A 26,725-nucleotide genomic window follows, 5' to 3' on the forward strand; every position below is an offset into this window, starting at 1 on the left:
TGTTATGGGTTCTAGTTAATTCGGTTGCAAGGCCCTGCTATAAATTATAACAACATAATAATAGTGGAAAAATAAATTACGAAATATGCAGAGTCATACTAAAGTGTATTAAACATTACAGGTAGTTATACCAAACAATACTCGTAAACGGAATCCAAGTACTACATTATTGAGAGTTACCCACCCGACACTTGCACAGCCCTTCACTTGTTCCTGCGTATAAAATATATTCCAATCGTTATAGTATCGTGCGCTGAACAAATGAAATGTTAGAGAATTAAACAAATATTATATATTATTATAGTTTCAGTGAAATCCTATATTTACTAAATTTATTAACATTGAAACTATAGTATGAACAACACCCAAACAATAACAGATCATCGTGTGGAAAAGTATTTTATTTTTTTTTCACTTTTTTTTTTGATTATTTGAGTTTTTCCGAACGGTTGTGAGCGCATTTGATAAATAAAAATAGAAATAATAGCCGACGAAAAAAATATTAACATGACATAAAAATAATAGTTCGCATGCGTATATGATACAGGGTAGGAATCTACTTCTTAATTATAATTTGTTGTGTAGTTTTTATGTGCATAAAATTCACGCTTTGATTGCCGTTCGTATTGATTCACTTTTTTTTTTTTAACTTTGCGTCAAGATTGCGACCTGGAAAGATCATACCAAAAGGATAAGAAACAAAACAATGTATCTCACTTCTTTACCTTCTCCGTCCAATCATTAATTTTAAAATTCACCTCAAAAACAAAATACTGGTCATAGCTTCAATTTTACTTAATTCTGACATTAAAATTTAAGCAAAATCGTTCGAAATTCATCCAGGGATAACATTTCAGAAGATTAGTTTATGGTTAAATTTTGTATGACCGTAGTATTTTCAACCTAAATGTATATACAATAAGCACAATGTCTATCTCCAAATTCAAAAAACTAGCAAACCAATGTTATAATAGATTTCACAACATATACTGACTAATCATATAACCATAAAAATCATATAACCTCCCAAAAATCTTTTCTAACAATTCCAGAAAAAACCGCTAGAAAGCTAAAAGGAAAATGGCCAAGAGACGCCTTAACAACAACAATAATATAATTACAAATAACTAATAAAAAAAAACAAATTAATATATCTGAGAGATATTACTAATGGGTTGTCCTTTTTTTAATATTATGTTTATGTTTATATTTTTTTTTTTTTTAGTGTTCATCACTCGTTTAATGTATTTATAATACGATTATTGGAGTTCTTGTAAAATGAAATGAAAACTACGCTGAATTCTGTATAGCGAACAAAATCCTTTTAAACGTGATATAGGTGTATCTCTGACGTGAACACGGTATACTTTACTGCAGATAATAATAAATCGGCAAAACATTACGAATGTGTACCAGACGTGACTGTGAGCTGTGCGATAAGTTTTTCGGTTTTCGGTGAGTGTTTGAGGGGAAAAACGTACGAATAGTATAAAACCTCTTTTTTTATCGACTGGACATTTTTGCTGTACCTCAAAAGTGAATAATATTTTATACTATTCAGCTTGAATAATATTTTTTCTATTAATGTGGCGGATTGGGAAAAACACATTAGTAAAATGATATAATATGTGTGTTTTTACATGTAATAAACGAAAAGGAGTGGTTGAGTCAGTGTTAATAAGAAAAATATATAACTGCACAAAAAGAAAGTTATCTACTTTACGATTTGTATAACAAAAGAGATATTATAATTTTATGCGAACAATAAGTATCGACATTGTTACGTTGAGGAAAAAGCCAGTCTTTAAAAAAAATGTCACGAGGTTCGATCGTACAACTTGCAATTAAAAAAAAAAGGACCCGCACAGTAAGTTAAGAACGAACGACTGATGAGTGTTCACGTAATATTTTTCAACGTCTACAAAATTATTACTGTAATTGAACGGTTTCATGAATTTTAAGAAGGTATCTAAAAGATATCAAATACTTAATATGTCTATAGGGTAGAAATAAATTAAAAATTAAAACAAACAGATACGAACTTAACTGGAAAACGTAAATTCTATTTAAAATTTGATTAAAAATTACGTGAACATCGATTATTTAAACGCATTTCAGGTAGATATTCTACTTTACTTTATTGTGATAAAAAGAACAATTATGTAACGAATTTAAAAAATAAAAAATAAAAAAGGGTCTGACTTTTATACGGTAAAATATGATTTGTCGATAGAACGATTCGAAATACTATACGTTTTGACTTCTGGACGTTATAATATAATATATTGGACCGCGTATTTTTGTATTATAAATGGAATTTATATATACGTACGATACATTACTTCGACGACGGCGTAGGCAGGCTGAAGTTTATGTGTGTGTGTGTGTGTGTATGGGCCTCATGCGGGTGCAATTTCTCGTGGGTACGATGAGGGTAGCAGCGGGGGTGTGGTAAGCCGCTAAGGGTTAGGCAGTGGTAGGTTTTTAGAAGGGGGTGTTGGTAGCGGGAAGTGTATTATTTATTTTCGTTTTCAAACGTTTAGGCTACACACTGCCTGCTATTATTATTTACTCGGATTTTCTCCGTTAACGAAAATTGCTGGTGTTTGATTCTGTTTTTTGACGGAAGGTGTTTGTACGGTTTAGTGGTATTTGGACTGTGTAGTGCGACGCGAACGATTCTCGGCAATCATCGTAAAACCAATAGACGATTGTATAATGTGTATAAAATGTATGCGACGTCATTTTGGAAGAATCGAAGTGGGTTGCGTTCATAACTAACGTATATTATTATTATACAGGTGTTTTATACTTACAGGCTTTGAATTTTAAACAACATGCTTTCAGAAAACTTAAATAATAATATGATATAGTTATTATTCTTATACAAACATATAAATTGAAATTTTTAGTTACCTACGAAGCTGGTAAGCGAATCATATTAAAGTATTTTATACCTCTATGCAATCCCAATCGACTTCGCGATAAACAATTTTGATGATCTCGTATTTATACGTACAAATAATGTTGTAGTAGTAAACTATCTATTTATAATACCATCTGAATATTTTCCAGAATTTTGTGATATCTAGTTTGTTTGGTGAATTTGTGAAAACACGACAGATTTACAGCAGATCAAACGAAACTAAATTTTGGTAAATGTCGGATATTCTGTTTAATACGTATATCATATATTAATTATATGTACTATAAAGTAAATCTAGAAATTGTGAATATCGACTCTCAGAAATTAATTATGTTTACTATATTATGAAATGGTTGGTATTGGTTTCCCACGGGCAACGGAAAATTTTCGAACATCAGTGGAAATTATAGGTACTCATCGTTCAAGTCCTGCAATTTGAATGGCATAATGTAGCAACCTATTCGATATCGGCAAACCTTTTTTTAAGGGGCCCACATTATAGTAGCGACATTAACGTCAATACATATGTGGAAATCGTTTTCGAAAGGGATCCGGTTACGACGAAAAATTGGCTATCATTTAATGGAGAACATTCATAAGCTTCTCTTTACTCGCGTACGTGCATTTTTCTGTACGGCGCAATATTTGGAAACGGTTATAGTAGATTTATGATTATAACTCGCCGGGTTATTTTAAATCCCCTATACAATATTACACGCCTTATAACGATACTTTACGGTTGTGTTGTATAATGTCCATAGATTTCATTGATTATTTGTTGTGTTTCAATAACAGTTAAACAAAATGGCTATACAAACGACCGTTATTCGGTTTAAACAATTGTTTCGTTAATTTTTAATCAATAAATTACTTACATTATTGTATGGTTTCCATAGAACAATAATTATTCTTATACTGATAAAAACACACGGTGATTATTAAAATGTACAGCCTGTGAAGGTATACAATGTCATATACCATTTTCACACTGGTTTTATTGTTAGGTAATTATTTTATTACTGCAATAAGAAATAAGTGCGTATGTCGACGCTGGACATTTAAGTCGTGTCCTCGCTTATCCCAACGATATATTAATATAATATAATGATATAACACGATTTATCTCAATGATACGCATAGTTCTTAGGTTAGGTTATAGTGTCGTATCTATATTTCTCACGAATTTACATATTATACTATTTTCGAATGGAGTAAAATTTCATATAAGAATAAATCCTAATCAACAGTAGACAATTGGTATAATTATTGCGTATTGCGTCTAGATGTTGTGAACCAATTAAATACAAGAAAAAAATAAACCCGGGTGAATTTATAGTCGAATGAAAAATATATCTTACATTATCACACGCAAACCATGGTATGGGAGGCTGGGGAAATCCAAAATCACCGCTGAGCCAACCACGCCGGGATCAAGACGATAAAATGAAAAAAAAAGAAAGCTCATTACAGAACCTTGGATATATGATGTTCGCGTATAACGGTAAATAGAAGATTGTTTAGAAAAACGCGGTAAGGTTACTTTATTATCGATCATATTCAAGCTGAAATTGATATAGGTTAGACATTACACAGTGATAAATGGAAAGCTCGTAAACCCATAGTAGCCTGAAAGACTTCGAATATACCTGATAGCTCTCATATGTTTAGGTTAATCATCGTACAAAAAATGACTAGACCGATACGCCAGTGAAAATGCGAACGGTATGTGAAATTGCTAAAAAAAAAAAAAAAAAAATTAAAACCACACAAAAGTAATAACTAATACGGTACTTGGCCATTATTACCACGAGACAAGGCACAAATACAGACGGAGGGTAATAACTTCTACATCCCACCATCTGGATCAAATATAAAAGAAAAATTCATATCGTGATAATTATTATGAAAAATGAACCACGCATTTTTAAATTGGCACGGTATTAGATATAATTTCTACAAAATAATTACAACTGTAAATCATTATACACACCGTTAGACCGCAGTTTCGACGTTATTGTTTCCGTACCTCGAATCGTTAGTCTATAATAACCTGCGTATAAAATACATAGCCCATAATACAATTTCAATCTAGGGGCGATGTTGGGTGTACGCTTAAAAATAATTGATAAACAAAAGAAACAGAGGTAATATAATAATGCGGTTATGACAAGAAATCCAATTAAAATTTAGTCAACCGATGTGACGGAACGGGTGCTTTTAAAACCACTACAGTTCTCTCTGTATGCCCATATGCATTACCATAATGTATTTATAACCGTAACATATATAATAATAATAAAAATGTATATTAACAATAAAAAACCTATGAATTAATTAATATCAAATAAAATATTTTTATAAATAATATTATATTATTAATAAAATATTGGAGATAAAAAAAATTCATAAATTTCATATTTTAGTCGAATGAAAAAAAATAAAATCGATTTATTTTGGACTACATACTGCACACATTACAGTCGGTACGTTACCGAAACCATGACGTTTTATAGTCATAATGTTTCTGACAAATGCGGGTAATTAGTAATTACACTAATTACATGACGTAGTAACTAGTAATAAATAACCGATTTTAAAACGAAAATAAAGAAGCTGCAAATGTTTACCACAGTCAATAGTATTATACACCCGGAGTGGAGTACAATAAGTATGCCAAATGTTGATAGTATAAAATATTTAAATCTAAATAGTGTAAAGGTAATTTCATCGTTATCGAATAATACAGTGAACTGTTTTGAATCCGTAGACATTACGCCCTACAAACGAGGTGGATCTATAATTATATATTTAGACAGATACACGTTTATTGTGAAAAAATCAATTTTAAAATTATATTGTCTGCATACTGTATAATAATGTTAATATTATGTTGTGTCTTGCATGTTGTACGCCGGCGTACCGAAATCGCCTAACACTACGCCGCCGGAAAGGGCAACGCGCGATCAACAGAACACTGGGAACCCGCGTGCAGTAGCTGACTCTATAGTGATTCTAGTGTCAAGTTCCAACGGCGACCGATCGTCCGCAGTTCATAGGTATCCGCGGTTACCTTATCCTGGGTTTTGATATTTATACTTTAAATACTCATAACGGCAACGTCGCTCGAAAAACCGTTCTCAATCGTGTTACCAAAATGGTAAAACGTTTTCGATCGTACAACACCGGCGCGAACAACGTAATATTGCTGGCACGTGTTTTTTTTTTTTTTTTTGAAAACAGACTACAAAATTCCGGTAGTTACATGACCCGAAAAAGTTTTGCCGCCCGCGCGTGTTATTACACGCACACACGTTTCTTACCTGTGGTGTTTGCGGAGCTTGTCGTGATGGTCGTGCCGGCCGTCTGGCAATTCGATTCCGCCCTCGGACAGCGTGCGGGCGGTGGCGTGCGCGGGCCGCGGCGACAGCGGTGGCTGGTACGGCGACGGGCTGTTGGCCGGCGACGGCGGCAGGCCCGATCCGGGTTGCGGGGACACCATGCCCGGCTGGATGCCAAGCATGCAGTACGGGTCGCTGAATCCTGTAGACGTGACACACGGAAACAATTAACGACGGTTGGCCGTGATCGAGAGAAAAATAAAAACTACGTAACAACAACAATAATAACGATGACGTGTACCCATATAATATAGTATTGTGCACACCTATTGGCGGTATATACCTACCCATCACTACCTGTATATACAGTACATATACACATACCGCGACCGGTGCGTCGGATAGGCGTTACAGTAATAATATTGTAGGCGCGTGACCAGCGCGTGTTATCGCGAGCGATTCGTGTCGCACGGATAATCGAATCTCGCGAGAATACCGTATAACGATATTATGACTAGTAACGCGAACCTGTTTCCATAGGTCGCCTGTTTTTGTTCAGCTAATCCAAAGCAATCGCATCATAGTTATTGTCGTACTGCGCCCAAAGCTAACTAACTCTTCTACCAATATCGCCGAACGCGCTCGCCGTGTAAAAGCACTTACCGGGAGTGGACAGTAACCGCGGCGCGCACGGAAATCGACCGATATTATATCTACCCCTAATACGCCGACACCAGTAAAACTACGTATGGTTTTTTTAAAAAAAAAAAACAGATGTTCTATAAAAACGAATAACTCGACTGTGCTCCAAACTTTTTTTTTTATCTCGGCATAAACGCAAACGGCGTACACGGGATAGTATACTTTGGCGGTTCTAAAATATTCAGTGCGATTGACGAACACTTCCAAAGTGCCAGTGGTTAGGCTTTCGCGTACACAGCGTATATGACGTATACCGTATATAGTGCAAACTCATTAATTTAATGTACGGATATGACGGCGGCGGCGGTGATGGTGGTGGGATTTAATAATTGCGAGCTGCGGGTTGTCCCGAGTGCAGAGAAGTAGGTTTCAAAAGGCGCATGTTATTATAATATTATTAAAAGTCATCGACCGAAAGTTCTATCAACGAGATAGGCTCTTCAACAAGTCTCCCCGTCGTAGTTCACTTACTTTTATTGTAAACTGGAAACAGATTGTGTAATGTAGTGATAAATGTTTAAAAACATTAAAATAAAAGTCTATGTGCGTCGTTTTGCGTGAAAGACCCAGTAATATGTGTGAGTGTGTGTGTTTTATATCGTAAACGGAGTTTTAAAGTATTCCAGGAATGTGTTGGTATGATAATATATACGTTCAGAGAAACCAAAAAATACGACGAGCGCGTGTATTCTCCGATGATCGTTTATACCGTTTCAACTAAGGTGTCGTGAACTTGAATCGGGAGTCGTAAAATCGTTTAAAATAGATACCAATCATACAAAGTTTTTAGAATTTTTGAAAAATATAGCGTATTATATATCATTGTATTAATCAATTATTATTTATTTATTGTTTTTTTACAAGTATAAAATTATAATATAATACGTTTTTTTTTATAACTAGTAAAAAAAAAACAGTTTTTAAAGTATAAAAGTAAACGAACTACTGAAGTGTGTCTCTGGATTTCGAGAAAATACCTCAGGGTGCTGTAAGTTAAAAAAAAAGTTTAGGAACCTCTGGTTCAAAACAGTGATGCTCATCGATTATTACCCGAACACGAACGTATAAAGTATAAAATAATTATGCTTATTGTTTCGAAGTCCCAAATTAATGGTCAAATTGACTATTTACCTTAGTAGGTATTATGTGTTGTGCATGAATCGTATATTTGTGGCATATGTGTATTCTTCGCGCGATTAAAGACTTAATAATATTAATATTGTATTGGTTGCCACGTATTTCCGATATTTTCGACGAGCTTAACGGGCGCTAATCATTCGAGACTGTAGGGAAAATAAGAAAGTAAACATACTACAGTGTCAATAATTTATATCGGTTTCATGTAAACATTGGATTTTTCTTGCTGGTAAACATAGAATACATACTGTCATATATAGTAATATATGAATACATGAAAATATTTCAAGTTGCGTTAAACTACCGATAGATTGTTTTGTATCTTCGCTATGCATTATATTGTATGATGTCGATATCTTATTATAATATTATTATTTGAGTCTTACGTTAGATGTTATTTTAGTATTTTTATTTTTAAGACGTTCATAAATTTACTAATCACTAATTTAAAATTGTTTCAAAGGTTTTCGACGGTTTTCGTTTTTTTTTTTTTTTCACGGGATTTTCATTTTTTTTAATTATTGTATTTTTTTAACACAATTTAAAAAAAAACTTCGTACAATACAATTTCATTCTTTTCACTGCTAAATATTTAATAAATAAATAAAAAAAAACCTCTGATTTATATTTGTATATACTTTATTGCAACGAATAAAGTACGGAACAATAAATTATACTGTAAATCTTTAAGGCGTTTAGTAATTAAATATTTTTATTAAAAATTTACCTAGTTTTTAGACTCATTAAAATCTATTTTATTTGTTTTATTATTAATTACAAAGTTTTTATGCGTATAGCCGTAATTTATCACTACTATTCGTGACCATACGATGTTAAAAATACGAGCAAAAGTGGTTGCAGATTATTCAATATTGTTTATAAAAGTACATTTCTGACATACTAAATTGGCCTTGGAATAGTTTCATCGTGTATTATTAATAAATATATTTAGATGATATTTAAAACGAAAAAAAAAGAATATTATAGAAGAACAAGACTTGTGGTTTTCACCTTAAGACCTAAGTATTTGGGATAACCACAGAGACGTATTAGTATGGTAGTATTGCATGTGAACATATCGAAATAAACAACTCATCGATTACGGTTAGGGAGTACCTCCTAATGCTGGATAAATCCATTTATCCCGACCTATCTTTCGTGTTGATGAATTTGTTTTCGAAATAGTGTATTGTATATACTACAATGCCAGTATTAGTACCAGTTAGTGATTACAGTGTGAGTAAGTGTGGTGTGAGAGTGAGTGTTTGTTGTCTGTTTAACAGCGTGAAATTTCTTGTTGCAGGCTCAAATAATCTACACGGTACCCGTGTAAATAATATACAAGGTAATTCATCGAGTACTTTCACCCCCATTTTAGCTTTTATGATGAACTTGTTGAATTTATAATTTTTGGAAACTTTGAGTATGATTCGTTCAATTTGATCAAAGCATCAATATTAAAAAATATCGTCTTAAAGTATGGTTCTTGTGAAAAAAAAAATGTTTGTTGCTACAAAAAAACTCCATAAATTACATAAAAAAGTGTAAGTATTTGAAAATGTGGTCTTAAAGTATATTTCTAAAGAATTTAAATAAGTGAATTGTTTAAGGAAAAAGCTTTGTGCTTTGTGAATAAAATTATCCTGTAATAGAATATACTTTCTGCATACATGATAACGTGTCATTTTATAATCCAATCAGAGGGAACAAAGAAATAAGTTTAAAAAGAGATTGCGATATCTGCATATTGTTTTATAGTTGTATTCCCGTCCGACTATTGTGATACCGCATTATTGTAATTGTTAGTCTAGATTTATGTAATGATGGAAATATGTATTACTAAATTTTAAGAACTGAATATTTTTGAGATAATTCCATATTAATTTATAAGTAATATTAAATTAGTGTATTTTAAAAACTTTCATATTATTTTAATATACTACCTAAACAACTTTCAGGTGGCTGCATGTTGGATGTGCCTACAAGAAACAGTTAAAGAATAGAATACGATTTTATTTATTTATTTTACATGCAAAGTAAGAACCACGACAATGGTTAAAAATAATAAATATTATTGTACTGCAATGTGTTTTATTATATTTTATTCACTAGCTGCTAGCTGATACTAAGGAAACTGGTATGCTTATACTTTCGTACGATTGGGAAAAATATTTTAAACGAATGATAAGTCGTCTATGTATATTATATTATATAGATCAGCCGATGGCATTTAAATTTCGATATTTATGAATTTTAAATATTGGTTATCGAATCACGAGTTGCTTTAGAAAAACTTCAGTTATGTGGTAATTTTTTTTATGATAATAATAGCGATTAATATTATTATGGGACTTTAAGTACAATTTATTATAATTATACGAGTATGAATAAAAATGTTTGAACGTGATTGTGATTTTTAAACTATATAAATTTCATTGTTTTAAAATTTGTAGTACTTACTGATATATTCGTTTAATTTATAAAAGTTATTATGGGCAATTCAACTTATTAATAAAAAATAGGTAAGATTATATTAATAATCTTAATAAATTAATAATTTCCAAAAATTGAAGAGCTTGTTTCAAATACAAAATTATTTTTTTTGAAACTCCAAGTCGTATTGATTTGTTTAAAACTGAAGCTTCAGGTATTCTATTTCCCTCAACACCTTTATTACAAGATGGGATACATGGACATGGAAGCATATGTATTATTGCGAATATACACAAGCTACTCGAAATGTTAAATAGAAAATGAACCTCAAAAATGTCTTTTCAAAAGATAAAGTTAAAAAATCAATTACTAATGAGTAATGATCAAGTTGAAGCAAATTCAACTTTTATTCATTCAAACTAAGGATTTTTACCCAATACTATAACATGTTTAGAAGATCAGAATGTTTTACTAGCAGGCTCAATAAAATTAAATAACTGCATAAAGTAAAATACGTGAAGCTAGTGGTACAAACAGTAGCGATGATATAAACAAAAAATGTGAAAATGTTTTATAAAAAAAAAAAAATGGTTTTCATATTAATACGAAAATTTTAAAAGTACTATTCGGTGACCTACATTAAAAGGTTTCCCAGAAGATTTGATAAGCAACGCTTTTTTTGCATTATAAATACGCACATCTGTTAATGTACAACGCTTCTTTTCACATTACCAAAAATCTGTTAACGGACAATAGACGCTCAATGTTGTCTAAAAACTTATGCAAATAATTAATTATTACACGCAATAAAATCAGGTAAGAATTAAAATGTTCGTCTTTTAATCAATGTGTTGTAATGTTCAAATCGTTATTTATTAAAAACATTAAACATTTTCGTTTGCTTTTTATACAGAGAGAATACCACAAATTTTTATAAATCATTGGTGGTACAATATATGGAAAATAAATCATTTAATTAAAAAAAGAACATTACAATTAGTTATTGTGAGTGTGTTTTTTTTTTTTGGAAAATATTTTGGTAATTTTTAGAGCATAACTGTATACATATTTTATAAGTTTTTAAGGCGCATTATTATTGGCCATATTGATTATAAACTGATTCACGGGGTACGCAGAATCTTTTGATTATTCATAAAATGTACTGCCATTGCATAGTAGGCGGTATTTGCAATACAGCAAAAATGTCTCTTTGTTGTTTATTTATGTTATTTTTAGGATATCCGACTCCGTGAATGAATAACAAATAAATTGTATTTGACTCTACGGGAAAAAAATTGGAAAATATGCTACAGTATTTGGGTAATACATTTGGCAATTATATCGGTGACATGGTGGCGTTGGCGGTGGATTCACGAGTCGGTGCGGAGAGGTGGCGCATCGATGAACTCGGTATATTATACTAATACAATATTGTGTACAACAGCATCGATCAAGCTCTAACAAAAATTCTCATTTAAATTTGTAATTCGTCGCAGGGCGGAGAGGGTAAACATTTATCAACTATCGTCATCAATACTGTTTCGTCGTTACCGTAATCGCATGACGTGTAATTATATAGTGCTGTGTGTTGTTATGCGAAGTTCCCCGGGGTCTGCAGCAACGATATCGACAATGCGTTGGAGTTGAATGATTGTATTAACGACGGCCAAGTTAATATATAAACGAACGCGACGAGGTGTGATGTATGATGACAAATATTATTAGCTGTTTGATTTATTTCTATACAGCCGATATTAATCGACAGCGCATATTAAAATGTAATGATAAAAATTCAATTTAAAGCTCATTTGAACGTGTACATTTTATGAGCAATGCATTTTTTTTTTTTTTAAATCTTTATGTCGTAATAAAATGTCAGATGTTATATTAATTGGCAGATTAAATGGTCGTGAAGACGTTTTAAACGTTTTTTGGCGCCATATTTTCGAAACGTTATTGTTTGTAAATATATAGCATGTTTAATAATTTATCACCGTTATATATGTAAGTTTATTTTATTGCTTCTTAGTAAATTACTGAAACTTTTACTACTATCTTTTTTATGTATCTAATTGTTTAGTATACTTTAAGTGTACAATGTTGATTATATAATGATATTATGATTGGTTTCTACAGTGGTATAAGCATATTTAAAGTTTATTAAGTAGTAAACATTACTAGGTAATATTATTATATTTGATGAAGACTATAAAAAGTATTAGATGAGTAAAATATTTATCAAAAAAATTGTATTATAAAAATTGTTTAATAATACTAGTAACAAACAGATATCTTATCAAATACTTCAATAAAAATATTAAAACGAGCCAAAGTATACAAAGTATTACGTATATTAATATATATATATATATATATATTAATACTTTAATCATTATAAGCAATTAACTGCAGTAGATAATTCAATTTAATAATAAAATTGACTTAATTATTATTATTACTGCGTAGGTTTAAAAATTGAGAATACATAGTGTTATAATAATATGTATTTTATTTACTAATAGTGTGTACAAAAACCACATGTCTCCTTAAAAAATATATTTTATGGTACTAAATTTTAATTTAGAAAATTAAATTAAATTATTGAATCGAAAAGATATAATTTACGTTTTTCATGTCGAATAGAATATCGTGTTATGATACGTAAGAAAGTTTCAAATAACATATTATTATTGCATTTTGTTTTGAGGTATTAATGTACGTAGTCGGTTGCTAGTGTATTATATTAAGCTGCCTATGTATTATAATCGTTTGTATTTGAAGTTTGTTGACGGTTAAATAATCTTAACCATTATTTGAACGCATGGTATGTTTACACACACACACACACACACACACACACACACACACACACACACACGCACATAGATAAGTAGGTGCACCGTACAATGATGGGAACGTTGAAACTTTTGTAAAACGTCGAGGGTTGTCGCGCAACTTTTCGAAATGTTAATCCACCAACGTTACCAAGACGCAAATTGTTCGGTGCAGCGGTATTTGCATCAAAATGTTCGCGCAACTCTGTCGTAAGTATATCCGGGCCCTGTTTATCGCGTACATAATATTCCATAGAATCCTCGATTATTATTATCATTTTTATTTTTCGCCCGTTTGAAACGTAATCCGACGCGAGCCGGATCGCAACGTCTCGACCACTTTCCCGTCAGCAGCTGTTCTCGAGTCACGCAAACCGAAAAAAAACATTGGATGCCGGCCACGAACGATGTCCGGCGCCTTTCTGCAGGACTAAATCCGAGCACTCAAAAGATTAGTGGACTGCCACACGCGCTTTGTCCGCGACATAACGATTGACGATAAACTGTGTTATATGTACATGTTTCTTCTTCAATTTTTTTTTTGTCATCGCGTCAACCGTTTTCACGAATTTTTTTTTCTTAAACGTCACAGGCTATCAAGGAATACGTTTTTAAAAGGCCGCATTTGCACACATTTCAATAATTTTATCAGAAAATTATAAGATGGTTTGCGCACAAAAAAAAATTATTAATATATTATTATTTTTTATAATAATGAAAAATTGAATTATTTATTTAATGATAATATAGATCGCAAAGTTACGCAAACATCTGAAACATATTATTAAAAAAAAAATTCCAGTTAATTAGTTAATATACCTACAAAACTTATAGATTTGTATGCTTTGTCCAGTAAAAATAATACAGAGAGGGGAGAATCAAACGGTGCAGTTTTGAAAGGTTCGTACTTCCCGTGTTGTGGGTATAGTGCGATTATGATAGTCTCATTTAGTTGGGCAGACCATGTCATTATCAGTATTACTATGGTTTGGTCTAGTGAACAACAGTGCTTCGCTGTCCGTACGTTTTTTTGGAAATGGTCATCTCTGAGGAGGTGTGATAAGAGGTGGCCCGCGCGTTCACCGAATTTGAGCATTTGTGTTTTTGCCTGTGGGGGCTACCTGAAGGAAAAGGTTTTTAAACATCAGCCTCATACCTTGGAAGACCTCAAAGAGCAAATTATTGAAGAAATTAGCGTTTTACCACTATACCAGTCGAAATGTGTCAAAATGCGGCCGAAAACTTCAAATATCGCCTGCATCACTTAATCTGATGGCGGCCATTATCTTTCTGATGTAATTTTAAAAACTTGATACATAAAACGGCATGATATACTGAAGAAAATTAAATAAATATAATTTCTGAAAGTTGCGTAGTTTTTTTTAATAGTCTGTCAAAAATTGCACTGTCTGTTTCGCCCCACTCTGTATAACATTATAATTAATAATAAATGAAATTAAACTGTGGTTAGATTGAAATTAACATAATAATAATAGTTTAATCGCAAACCTCTATACAATTTCAGGTAAAATGTGCTCAAACTGTTGACGATCGTTTTTTTTTTTTTTTTTTGGTGTGATACATTGTGTGAGATTGCGGTAACAGAAGTATAATAATAATTATAATTCATAAATAGTTGCAGCAAAACTACACACCAACAATTGACAAAACTGTATCGGAGGAAAATATGAAAACGTTTTTCAAATTATGAATTTTTTTTTTACAATGTACGTACATATAATATAATTATATACGTATAACCATCAAAAAAATTCCTACTGCGATTGCGTGAGGTCTGTACAATGTAAAATATATGTGTACAATAATATATTAACTAACATAGTGTCTGGTAGCGCTGGCACAAAAATCCCAAACATCCGATTGGAATTTATAATTGGTTAACATTGTTCGGGAATTAATATTTTGGCGTAACAGCGTAATCAACAATGGCTGCAAAGGTATTTATTATTTATAATAAATATAGTACTATTATTTTTATTCTACTTGAAACCGTCAAATGAAAATCCCGCAACTCAACCAGGAATGTAACGTTTTTCGTTCTATCCTGTTTAATTGCAGAAATATTTTATTGATGCGATTTATTACGAATGAAGATGGCAGTGATGGGCGATGGTAAAGTCGAATAATAGAAATAACAAACTCAAGAAATATAGGAAAAATAGGTACAATAGCCGGTAAAAATACGTTACTATATGTATTGCGTTTTCATATTAAAATACCAATGAATTAGTTATTTGACTAGGGACGTGACGTCAGCCGTTAAGGTTTGTGATACGGTTTTCTGATGTCATTTCTAATTTTTTGGTCATGTCCGGTTATAAATAGAGTTAATCGCATTACTTTTTTTAATATCGATTTTATTTTTATACTAATTATAATCGAATACTGATGGACAGTTGGTATTAACAATTTATCAATTCATTTTTAATCTAATAAAATGGTCTACAGCTCGTTATTTAACTGGGCTATGAGTAAGAACGGTGCAGCTTAAATAGTGAACACATTCTCAATCATTTATGTTGATATAAATATTTACAGTAAAAAAAATTTTTTAAGTCATGCTCCGATACATAATATATTCAAATTTAATATATCAAATTACCAATATTAATATATTTTAAAACATTCAAAAACTTAAAAGTATATAAACGCAAACTAATTATAAATAAATATAAAAAATGAAAAAATAAACATAAATACGCTGCAAAATACGTAATAAGTTGAAGGTTACAGGAGTTTTTTTTTTATGTCTATTAGAATAGAAAAAAAATATTTCATACAATATTATGTCCGTACGAGTGTTGAAATTGAAGTGAATGTTTAATATAGCTTGATACTGTTTATTTATTAAATAATACATTGTGTAGGTGCTCCAAAGTCTATCGAAAATCTGTGATATTATTTAGGGCTAACCGGGCTTGTTATACGTTTACCACTATAACCCATTCCCGTCCTCCCACATATAATATGGACATTTTGTCATCAACGATTGCAACCTCCTGTAAATGTTATATTTTCTATGTCATGTAAAACCATAAGATTGATGATATTTCCATAAATATATTACTTGAAAGGAAATAATAATGATAATAATACAGCAAAGGCAACTGGGTGCCAGAAATGATGATTTGAAAAATAAATAATAAAATGAATAAGAAATATGGTTGTTTTTATAATGACAAGAGAATATGAAAAATAGAAATAGCGGAAGAAGACAATATTGTGTTATTCAACAATGTTCATCTAAAGCTAATAATTAGTGGGATTATGTAGCACAGTGGTTATTTTATCAGAAATTACTCGTAATTTTTAAAAATACTGATTTTGTTTTGTTTGGAAAATCTAAGATATATCATTTATAACATTTTATATTTCCCTTATTATTTTATCTTCATAATGGCTATTAAGTTACTTTAACTTGGGTATTTAAAAATCATACGTATATAGTGGTGAACCACAATATGTTTTCCATTTTCCTTAAATGCCCATTAATAAATTAAACACTATACATTCAATATTCGATGTTTGCACAAATATTTGTGGTCATATACTGTTATAGCAATAGAATATAAATTGTTAAAAAAATCTCACAACTGTTAAACCAGTATTATTTGCAACGGATTCGTATAAAAGAAGATATTGTACTGTCCCATTACAACACTAAAAACACATTGAGTATATATATATACATATGTTATTTATAGTCAATTTTGAATTTTTTTTGTTTATTTTGTTGTGTTGTGCTTATGTATTTAAAACTATTGAAATATTCCGAATGTGTTAACAGATTTAGTCAAATATTCTGCTACAAATTATAAGATTCAAAATTAATTTTGGCACAAATGGGAGTGATAAAATAAGGGAAATATAAAAAAATCAATATATTGTTAAAAATACGAGTGTTTACTGTTAAAAAAAATATCTTGCATATTTTGACATTTTTAAAGAAACCTATGTTGCGAAACATTTGAAATTAATATCCAATGAAACTGTACACGATAAATATTTTAATGATCCCACTAACTAATAAAAATTATGTAAACAATGTTATTTTTATATTAATTTTAAATTATGTGTTTATGATTATGACAATGCGTTATAATTATTTACTATTAATAAAAGAAAGAATGCAGCTTTAAAAAAAATATTACAAAACGACGAAAGTTGTGAATACCTAAAAATAAAAATAATATAATTATTTATAAAACTTTTATCAGGAATCAAATTACTGAATAAAATATATGCCTTTTAATATTTTTATTTTGAAAAAAATAAAATATCGTTTCCCGAATAAAAACATAACTTTTTTTTAGGAATACTAAAACACCATAATTCAATTTTTGTTTTAAAAATATGTAGAGTAAGAAAAAAAATAACGTCGTTTTTTAATCGGATTATAAATAAATATTATTTGCAATGAAATTAATATCCAAGTAGATTGCATTGAATTTGTACTAATTAGGAGACTAACTTAAAGTTAATTTCTCCTATGCTGTCTTGGATGTCGTGTACGTTCGGTTTTTTTGAAATTAATTACCATCAAAAAATAAAAATAAAACTCATTTATCATCAGAAAAACAAGTTAATAACCAGTCAGGTTTTCGAGCGCCTGACGTTTAAATTGATGTCGGCGGGGAGTATATAGTGGAAAAAATTACGGTAAAAATCCCTATCCACACGCACGTCAAAACAAAGTATTAAACTCCTGTTCATCTATACATATTTATATATATATATGTTTAGGTATTTTTTTTTAAGAGCCAGTGCTACAAAGCGAGGTTTTTATATGTTAATGATCATAATAGAAATATAGAAAGAGACGCAAAAATATAAAAATACATATATAGCATATACGTATAGCCTCTACGCATGATACAAAAAGAAGGAGAAGAAAATATACAAACAAATTGTCGTCAAGTAAAATTAATAAGAGGTAGAAACGTAGCAATAAAATAAAATAGAATAGTATAGAAAAAATCACAAAAAACAAGTGTAAAGAAGTAAATCTGAAGAAATAAAATGTTTTAATTTTAATTATCATTGAATAGGTATAAATATAGTACAGAGTGCTGTAAAAGTAGTGAAACAAATAACAACAACAATGACGATTAAGAAAAAATGATACAATGACAAATAACAATATGTGTAAAAAAAAAAAAGAGAGAGAGAAAAAAATAGAAAATATAAAATTATAGGTAGAGAAGTTGCAACAGTCCACAACATTACACCACGGGATGCATTTTTTTATTTTGCTTACCTCCGTCCGAAACCGCTCTTCTTCCTTACAAAAACTATATTGTAACAGGTGGTAATAATATAATAAAATATACTTTATTTGCATACAGTATACCCCTTGTAGGTTATAAGTCGTCGTTATGCGTTACATTTCATGAAATTCCGATATTGTTTATAACAATATTACGTGAATCGTATTAAAATTAAAAAAAAAAAAAAAAAAATGGTACTTGGACGCTTGGTTACGATATCGCAATGGAAAACGGGAACAAATTCCCGAATTATATTTCAATGGTTATTGGCAAGTAGTGGGCAACTTACTACCTACCAACAATTTGCCAGCCCACGCGCGACGACGGTGACTCTTTCGGGCAATTTAATCCGACCAACATCGAATGTAGTTCGATATTGTATAATATTATACTATTACATGGTCCGTAGGAGGTTGTTGTTGTTGTTTTGCAGTGAGTATTATATTTTTTTTTTTTTTTGCAGTTCTTATTCTCTTCAACGTTAAATCGCGGGTCTTGCTAATCAATACTTCGGGAGAACCAATGTGCCCATGAACATGTTATAAGCTCGGTCGTATACATACGGCCACGACTACGACACTCCTGTGAAAACACTGTGGTGCGGCGAGAAAATAACACGGGTGTTTGATAGTTTTCCGAACAATGTCCGGACGTTCCGGGAAAGTTTACATTCAATTTGGCTTGCACAACAGACGCGAATCCTATACATGAACGAAACGCGTCATAGAGGACCGCCAGTGCACAATGTACATATTATGCGCGAAGAAATCATCGTAATACACCCGCCGAGCGAGTGCCTTTTGTATATGCTCTACGAAAGTTTTCTAACTTCTGGTTCTATGAATGTAAACGATTTTTTTTTTCCACAACAAACGATCAAAAATTACGATAAGTATACAACTCAAAACTCGTGGTCTGGACCCGAACCGCGAATAATAATATAATGTATACAAGAGAACATGCGTAACCCGTGAGTCGTGACGCTCAATATTGTCTTCGTTTGTATATAATAATACATTATTATAATCTATTGTGTCGGCGTACCGTTTTTTTGACAATAAGAAAACAAAATGAAATATTTACCATAGTATATTATTGTTGTATACAACGAAAAGAAAAAAAATCACATCTACCAGTGGACATGTCTGGATTGCGACGAGAGAGGAGGAGTGGTTAAAATGACTTAATATTTAATATTGTATGCGGAGAACCCTCCCGCCCGAAGCTTTACATAAAATAAAAATTAACTTCTTGAATTATTTTTAATAAAAATATTGATTTTGTATTTTATTAAATTATAATTTGATACCTAACAAATTTTAATATAATATTATTAAGTCATAAAACCTAAGGCACAAAAATATTGGGAATATTTAATATGCAAATTGTGGCTAAGAAACACATTAATACATAAGACCTATAATGCGATTAATATAATGATATAAATTATGATGACTAAGAGCATTTTTTATGTTTTAATTGAGTTATCGTGACTCTAAAACGAAAATAAAAATTATTTAATTTATATATCATATACTATTATAATCGAGTATAAATGTATAATGTGCAATATGCATAATATCGTGAATCGGTAATAATATTAGGTGGTTTGTGTGTGGGTTTTTAAATAAAAAAATACTGTTTTGTTTCATTTTGTAATCAATTAATTGTATTATTTTTTTTTTCACTTGCTTGACGATAAATAACCGAAATTTGACAGTTACGAGCGCCGACAATAATATTATTTTGCTATAGTCCGTCCAACCCCGTGCACATGTATGAAACATTTTTATTCTACGACTGTTTTTATTATTTTTATTATTATTTTTTTTTTTCCTTATCCGCCGGGGATTTAATCAGTCGGAATTCGTTTCGAAGCTGGCAATGTCGGAGTGCTCGTTAACGACGCAATTCCATTGAAAACCCATTAACACCGATGTATAATCTACGGCCGCCCGAAATCATTCATTAAGCACCGATGGCGGTGCCTCAGCTGATTTGTGGCGAATCGTAAATAATTACTCGTTCTATCTCTTCCGGTCTCTAGGCTCTAGCCATCTCATCTGGATCCCCCATTTTCTCAACGCCAAAAATATACAATTTATAGATTTGGTGGTTTGTTGGTTTTACTCCTATAGAATATTATTATCTCGTTATCTAACCGCCGTCTTTCTACAAATTATTCGATTTTTTTAATCGTCACATTTCTCTCGGTTAAAAAATAATTCAAATTTTAAATTTCGAATTTAACATCACTAGAATAAAAAACAATTTTATATCATCTTATAATTTGAAAGTTTCAATTTTCTACCGATCTGCAAATAAATCTCGAAATCCGTAACCTAACGAGTTTCATATTGTTGTTAATAATTATTAGTTTTATTTTAATATATTTTAGTATAGACAATTTAGAAAATCACATAATTATTGTTGAATTATTGTATTTAAATTATATTTTATTCCCATTCAATGAAGATATAAATTTATATGGATGTATATAAGTGTTGTAAGACCGAGTGAATTAAAATTTAATAATAATGACTAAAGGTATATGTGAAAGGTTTTATTGAAGATTATAATATTGTATTTATAATATAATGGTTATGATTAAAATATTATGTTAGATTATATTCATCATTTAAATTGTGGAATTATAAGGATACAATTTATATTAAATTTTAATATTTATTTTCAGATAAATTTATAATAGCCAACTTTTTTTTAATTGTCTTAACGTTGTGGTTAAAAGGTAGATAAAAATGTATCTTTATTCTAATTAATTAATTTGGAAACACCGATAGATACTAAGAATAACATTATTAATTCTGAATCTAGTTAAAAATTAAAATCCCCCGTTGATAAAATCCAATCGATAAAGTGATTTCATTATATGTTGTCCATACTAAAAAAAAAAAAACTCAATAACAATTATTATAATAAGTTAAAGGAGAAAAAAATATATTGATAGATATATTATTTTAAATTTTATTTTTTAGCTAAAATTTTTTTCAAGAAAGTTTAATTAAGTTAATGTTTTTATATTAGATATACTATTTTATTATTGATCACTATTGTCTGAGCTTTATTCGTATTCTAAGATATTTTTATATCGAAAAATCTAAAATAATATAGTTTATTAAAATGTTTAAAATCGATTGGAGGGAGTTAAACTGAAATGTATAAATAGAACCCTTGAGATGATCCACCTATTCAGAATTTAAAAAATATTACTCGTTTAAATATATACGTACAATGTGCTCATTTGGTTTTATACTCCCGGTGCGTTTGCTACATAGACATTTTTATTCATAATTGAACTGCATTTTTCTTTCGTAAATTTCTAAGTTCATTAAAATATTTCCCACGTTTACGTATAATTTTATATCTACTATAAGCGATACCTACTGCATGTAATATTTATGCATATATAAATCGTGAAACTCAAGAAAACATACAAAAATTTGAATTTTCCATAAATTCTCACGAAATCTAAGTCCTAAATCAACAAATACGCGTTTTCCTATAAATCGTTTTAAGATATTATTTGAGCGTACGATTTATTTTTTATAAACAAATACAACCGAAAAATCAAAGTAACAAAAACAACGTGACAACGATGGATATTCAAAACTATCAAACAAAGTGCCAATGGTATGCACGACGACGTTAAACACATGCTCAGTGCACATTGGTTCATTTTTGTGCATTGCGGTGGGATAGGGTCGAGGGTTATGTATTGAACTTAAAACTTTCTACGGCGGGAAGAGCGGGTGACGACGAGCGAGAGACCTGACGAAAGGGTTGTTTTCGAGATTTTGAGTTATACGACACAGAGCGGTGGCGGACGGCGGCGTGCGAAACGTTGAAAAATCGTACGTCACCGATAATGCCAGCCATGAGAGCGACCGGCGATAGTACGGTGGAACATTCTTCAGCCGACCCCTCGGCCAGCCGGGTGGCGGTTTCGTCTGTTCTCCTCATCAGTCCCAGTAGACAATACGGATCGCTATAACCTGACGACAACAACCAACGGGTCAACCAAACTATAGCCCAAATCATATTATAATATTATCGTACAAGGTGCAGGTAGCAATATATATCATATGGTTGTGTACGCATATTATATATTACAGGTAATATTATTATAACAGAGTTATCTTTCTCCGCCCATAAGGAGTTTAATACGGAATTCCACAATCATGATACGTACCTAGATGGATTATTATAGTAAAAGATATGTATTAATATATGGCGTATTTCTGATGTGCATAATTGGGTTTGAAGTGTGATAATGTGTATAACAATAATATAAGTAATGTATTTTTTTTTATCTTCTCTCTCACTTTATTGTTCTTTCACCTCTCTCTGTTTATATTTATTTATCTCTTTCTCTCTTCTCCCACTATTATTGACTGACGACCGAATAATGGAAAATCAAATAGTTTTTTGCAATGGACCGGAACGGATGTCTCGTGGAATGTTTAAAATATACAATCCAAAAGCGACTAAAATATATGTATTATGTATATATATATATATATACATTATATTATGTGTGTATATCGATCGACTAACCGACCGACCGACCAATAACAGTAGAATTTTTGGGTAAAAAACGGTCTCGTTTGATTTGTTAGGATGTTGGTATGTTAAGAATTTACTCAACAAATATCTGTATTCAAGCGTTTTAGAAAAAATATAACACTAAAACAAAATAATTAACTGTAAGTATATCAGTATATCATATTTTATAATATATATAGGTGGTTTAATACGAAAGCCTAACTATTTAATAAAAGAGATGTTATTAACTATAACAGGATAAGAAATACAATATATGAATAACAATTCACATTTTTGAATTCTTATACATGGGAAGATTTTTCAGTTTTTTTTATAATACTCGTAAATATAAGATATGTAGATTGGTGTCTTGTTGATTTTATATTTTATTATATACAAATATACAATATAAATACTTAATATAATTATGTACCCTACATATTTATTATTTTATTCAATTGCATTTTTATTAATATTTCATAATTTAAAAACAATTTAAAGGAATTTATATCTTGTTTATGAATAGTGTAATTCAACAAATAAAAGAAGTATTTCATCAAAACTAACAAAATATGTTATTTAAAAAAATGCATATTTTTATTACAGGAATAAATATAGTTTAAAATAATTAAATACTATAGTCATCCAGGTTTGTGAAAAGATATGGATAAAATATCTATAAATAATAAAGACTAATAATGACACTGAACAATATTTAAATAAATAATTGGTTGTTTGACAGTTATCGTTTTATCGATAAATTCATAGGACTTTATAAATTATTGAGGTAGATATAAAATATAAATTGTTTATGTTTGTGTATTTTTTTGTAAAATATATTATGAGCGATGTATTTTATTTATTTAAATGATGCCAATTTGAAAAACAAACATTTTATTTTTATTTTATTTATTAGGCAAACAAGTATTCACACGAGTCCTAGTGATTTCGAAATATGTATCAATAAAATAATTTGTATGTTAGGTAAGTTATTTTACACAAGTAACATGCAAATGTATTAAAATATTTTTATTTGATGATGAAAATATTTGTTTAAATTAAGTGTTTACAAAAAAATCATGACATGACATAAAAATTATAAATTAATTAATTTAAACCATTAATAAAAAAATATCACAATTTGTTTATTTTATAATACTATACAGTATTTCTATTGTTAAATGATTTGTTAAGGAGTAATGAATTATAATAATATAATATGATTTAATTATAATAATATTGTATTTTAATGAAACAAGGATTCGCAGATTGGTAAACAATCTTGAAATAATTCTAAAACATTGTTCAAATTATGCCAATAATAATTGATTATGAGCAGTTTTCACCGTCATCGTAAACCGTAAACGTCAACACAAACTTGACGGCGAAACGCGTTTAGCGTGTTCTATCAACCTATGCTGAAGTCCTTCCACGCTATTGCCGTGACATTGGGGTCAATCAATCACGCTTGAGTGGAACGGTTAAGTACGTTACATCGTAAATATTAAAGTAGCTAAAAACTGTATAAATGAAATTCCTGGCAAATGAGATCATCAGTCTACTGGAATGGTCAGGTGAGGGGATGGTGATATCTTTTGACGTGTATTATACAAGATTGTATTAGAATTCGCAGTGTAAAGAATTACAGTTTATTGGAATATCAATCAATTTTTAATTCAGGAATACCTTAACCTATGTACTACATACATATATGATAAAATACTCGTCATGCGTAGACAATAAAACAATAACTTTTTAAGTGAATTTATATCAATAATTATATTAATCAATTTAATAATTTCTAGTCTTATTGTTGAATTATAACTTTTTATGTTGAGCAATTTTATTTTTTACAACATTCATTTTATTAAAAGTGTTTAAGGAATATATTTCTCAAATCATAAATAGCTTTAAGTAGTAATCGAGAATTTATTTAATGAACATTCTAAGTATCTAAGTATAAATAACATATTTTTATGAAAAAAACTACGGTAGAAAAATAGTTTTCTGTGAAACGAACTAATAAAGATGTATCTTGTAGAATTGTACTACACAAAAAGTCCTCCGCCTGTATATATTTAACTCACAAAGATTTAAGATAAAGTGTTATAATAATAGGATGAGTTAAAATAGGTAAAAACTCGATCTGAAATTGTGTAACTATTGCGATTATACTGTATATGGGATAGTGTCCATTAATCACAGGCTTCGAAAAATGCAGGAAATTACATTTCCCCCCCCCCTTGCTAAATATACTTGTACACTATATTAAATTTCGTGACTTTTATTTCAATAAATTTAATAAATGTCAGCTTTTGATCGAACTCTTTTATCACTGTTTGTACCTTCTCTTTTTTACTGTGTTAATTTTTCTCATTATATTTAATTTCTTTTTTTGAACGAATTTACTTTATAGAAACTTTTTATAACTTTCATTCATACCAAGTATGTGTCGTGAAATTTTAATCAACAAATCGGAAACATTGATTTCCGTGTTATTTTGTTAGATGGCTTGTCATTTCAAAAGTGAATATTTCAGAATGAAATTTATAAAGAAAAATATATATTGTAATAATCTTTAAAATGTTGTCGTTTGTTCAAAAAAAAAAAATAAAATAAAATAAAATGAAATAGAATTGTATAAAATTGATATAAAATATAGGATCAGATAAGATAAGACAAACTAATAATGTTACTAATAAATCTTATAGTTCAGTTCATATTAAATAAATATATAGTGTTTAAACTGTAGTTATGATTACTGGTTCAAACTTCAAACAAACGAGATTCTGAGAGAATACTGAATATTAGTCTCTGTTTCTAAAGATATTTTATAATTTATTTATGTTGAAATAAGTATGTATTATTATTATTTTATTTATTAGTAATGTGATATTTTGACCCAGTTTTTTTCAAAAATATCGTATTGTATATTATTATTATTATCTATCATCTTAAGTTAATATATTGATGTTCAACGTATAACTATATAATTTGATTCATGGTAGAATTTATTTCAAATTAAACTAATGAATTGTACAATAATGCGTGGTTAATATTTTTGAATTACAATAAATTAAGTTAAATTAATTTTGGAAAAAAAAAGGATTTTTTGTAAATATGCAACTTCAAACCTTTATTAAAATGAGGAAGCTTTTGTTATATTTTTAATCTTTTTTACCTAAATAAATAAATTAAATTTACAAATTGTAATGCATAATAAGGTTTTTCTTCGGCGTTGTGTACATTTTCCGTTCTATTATGTTTTTATTTTTAGTTTTTCTAAATATTTTTAAAATTACTAGGAATTTTTAACTTGCTAATAATTAGAATAAATTTTATTAATTTTAATATCAATATCTACCGCATAAGTAAAAGATTAAAGTATTTTACTACTAAAAAATCTGATGATAGAAAAAAAATAAAAAATACAAACGCAAATTATTATAAAACCAATATATTCATCACTTAGCTCAGAATCTAAAAACTTGACAGGATATAGAT

General features: G+C 29.8%; 1 protein-coding gene across 3 annotated transcripts in view; it reads right to left on the reverse strand.

Annotated features, from left to right (window-relative positions):
• The window catches only part of LOC113548253 (BAI1-associated protein 3), a 149,823-nt gene that overhangs the window by 17,883 nt on the left and 105,215 nt on the right, over positions 1-26,725 (reverse strand). For 2 of the 3 annotated variants that reach the window (XM_026949038.1, XM_026949037.1), the window contains exons 7-8: positions 22,540-22,671; positions 6,247-6,466 (exon numbers count right to left, since the gene is read on the reverse strand). In XM_026949038.1, the coding sequence (XP_026804839.1) occupies positions 6,247-6,466; positions 22,540-22,671 (352 nt within the window). The remainder of the gene's footprint in view (positions 1-6,246; positions 6,467-22,539; positions 22,672-26,725) is intronic. The other variant, XM_026949039.1, reaches the window with a different exon arrangement.

Source organism: Rhopalosiphum maidis, chromosome 4 (assembly GCF_003676215.2).
Source record: "Rhopalosiphum maidis isolate BTI-1 chromosome 4, ASM367621v3, whole genome shotgun sequence".
NCBI classification, from domain to species: Eukaryota; Metazoa; Arthropoda; class Insecta; order Hemiptera; family Aphididae; genus Rhopalosiphum; species Rhopalosiphum maidis.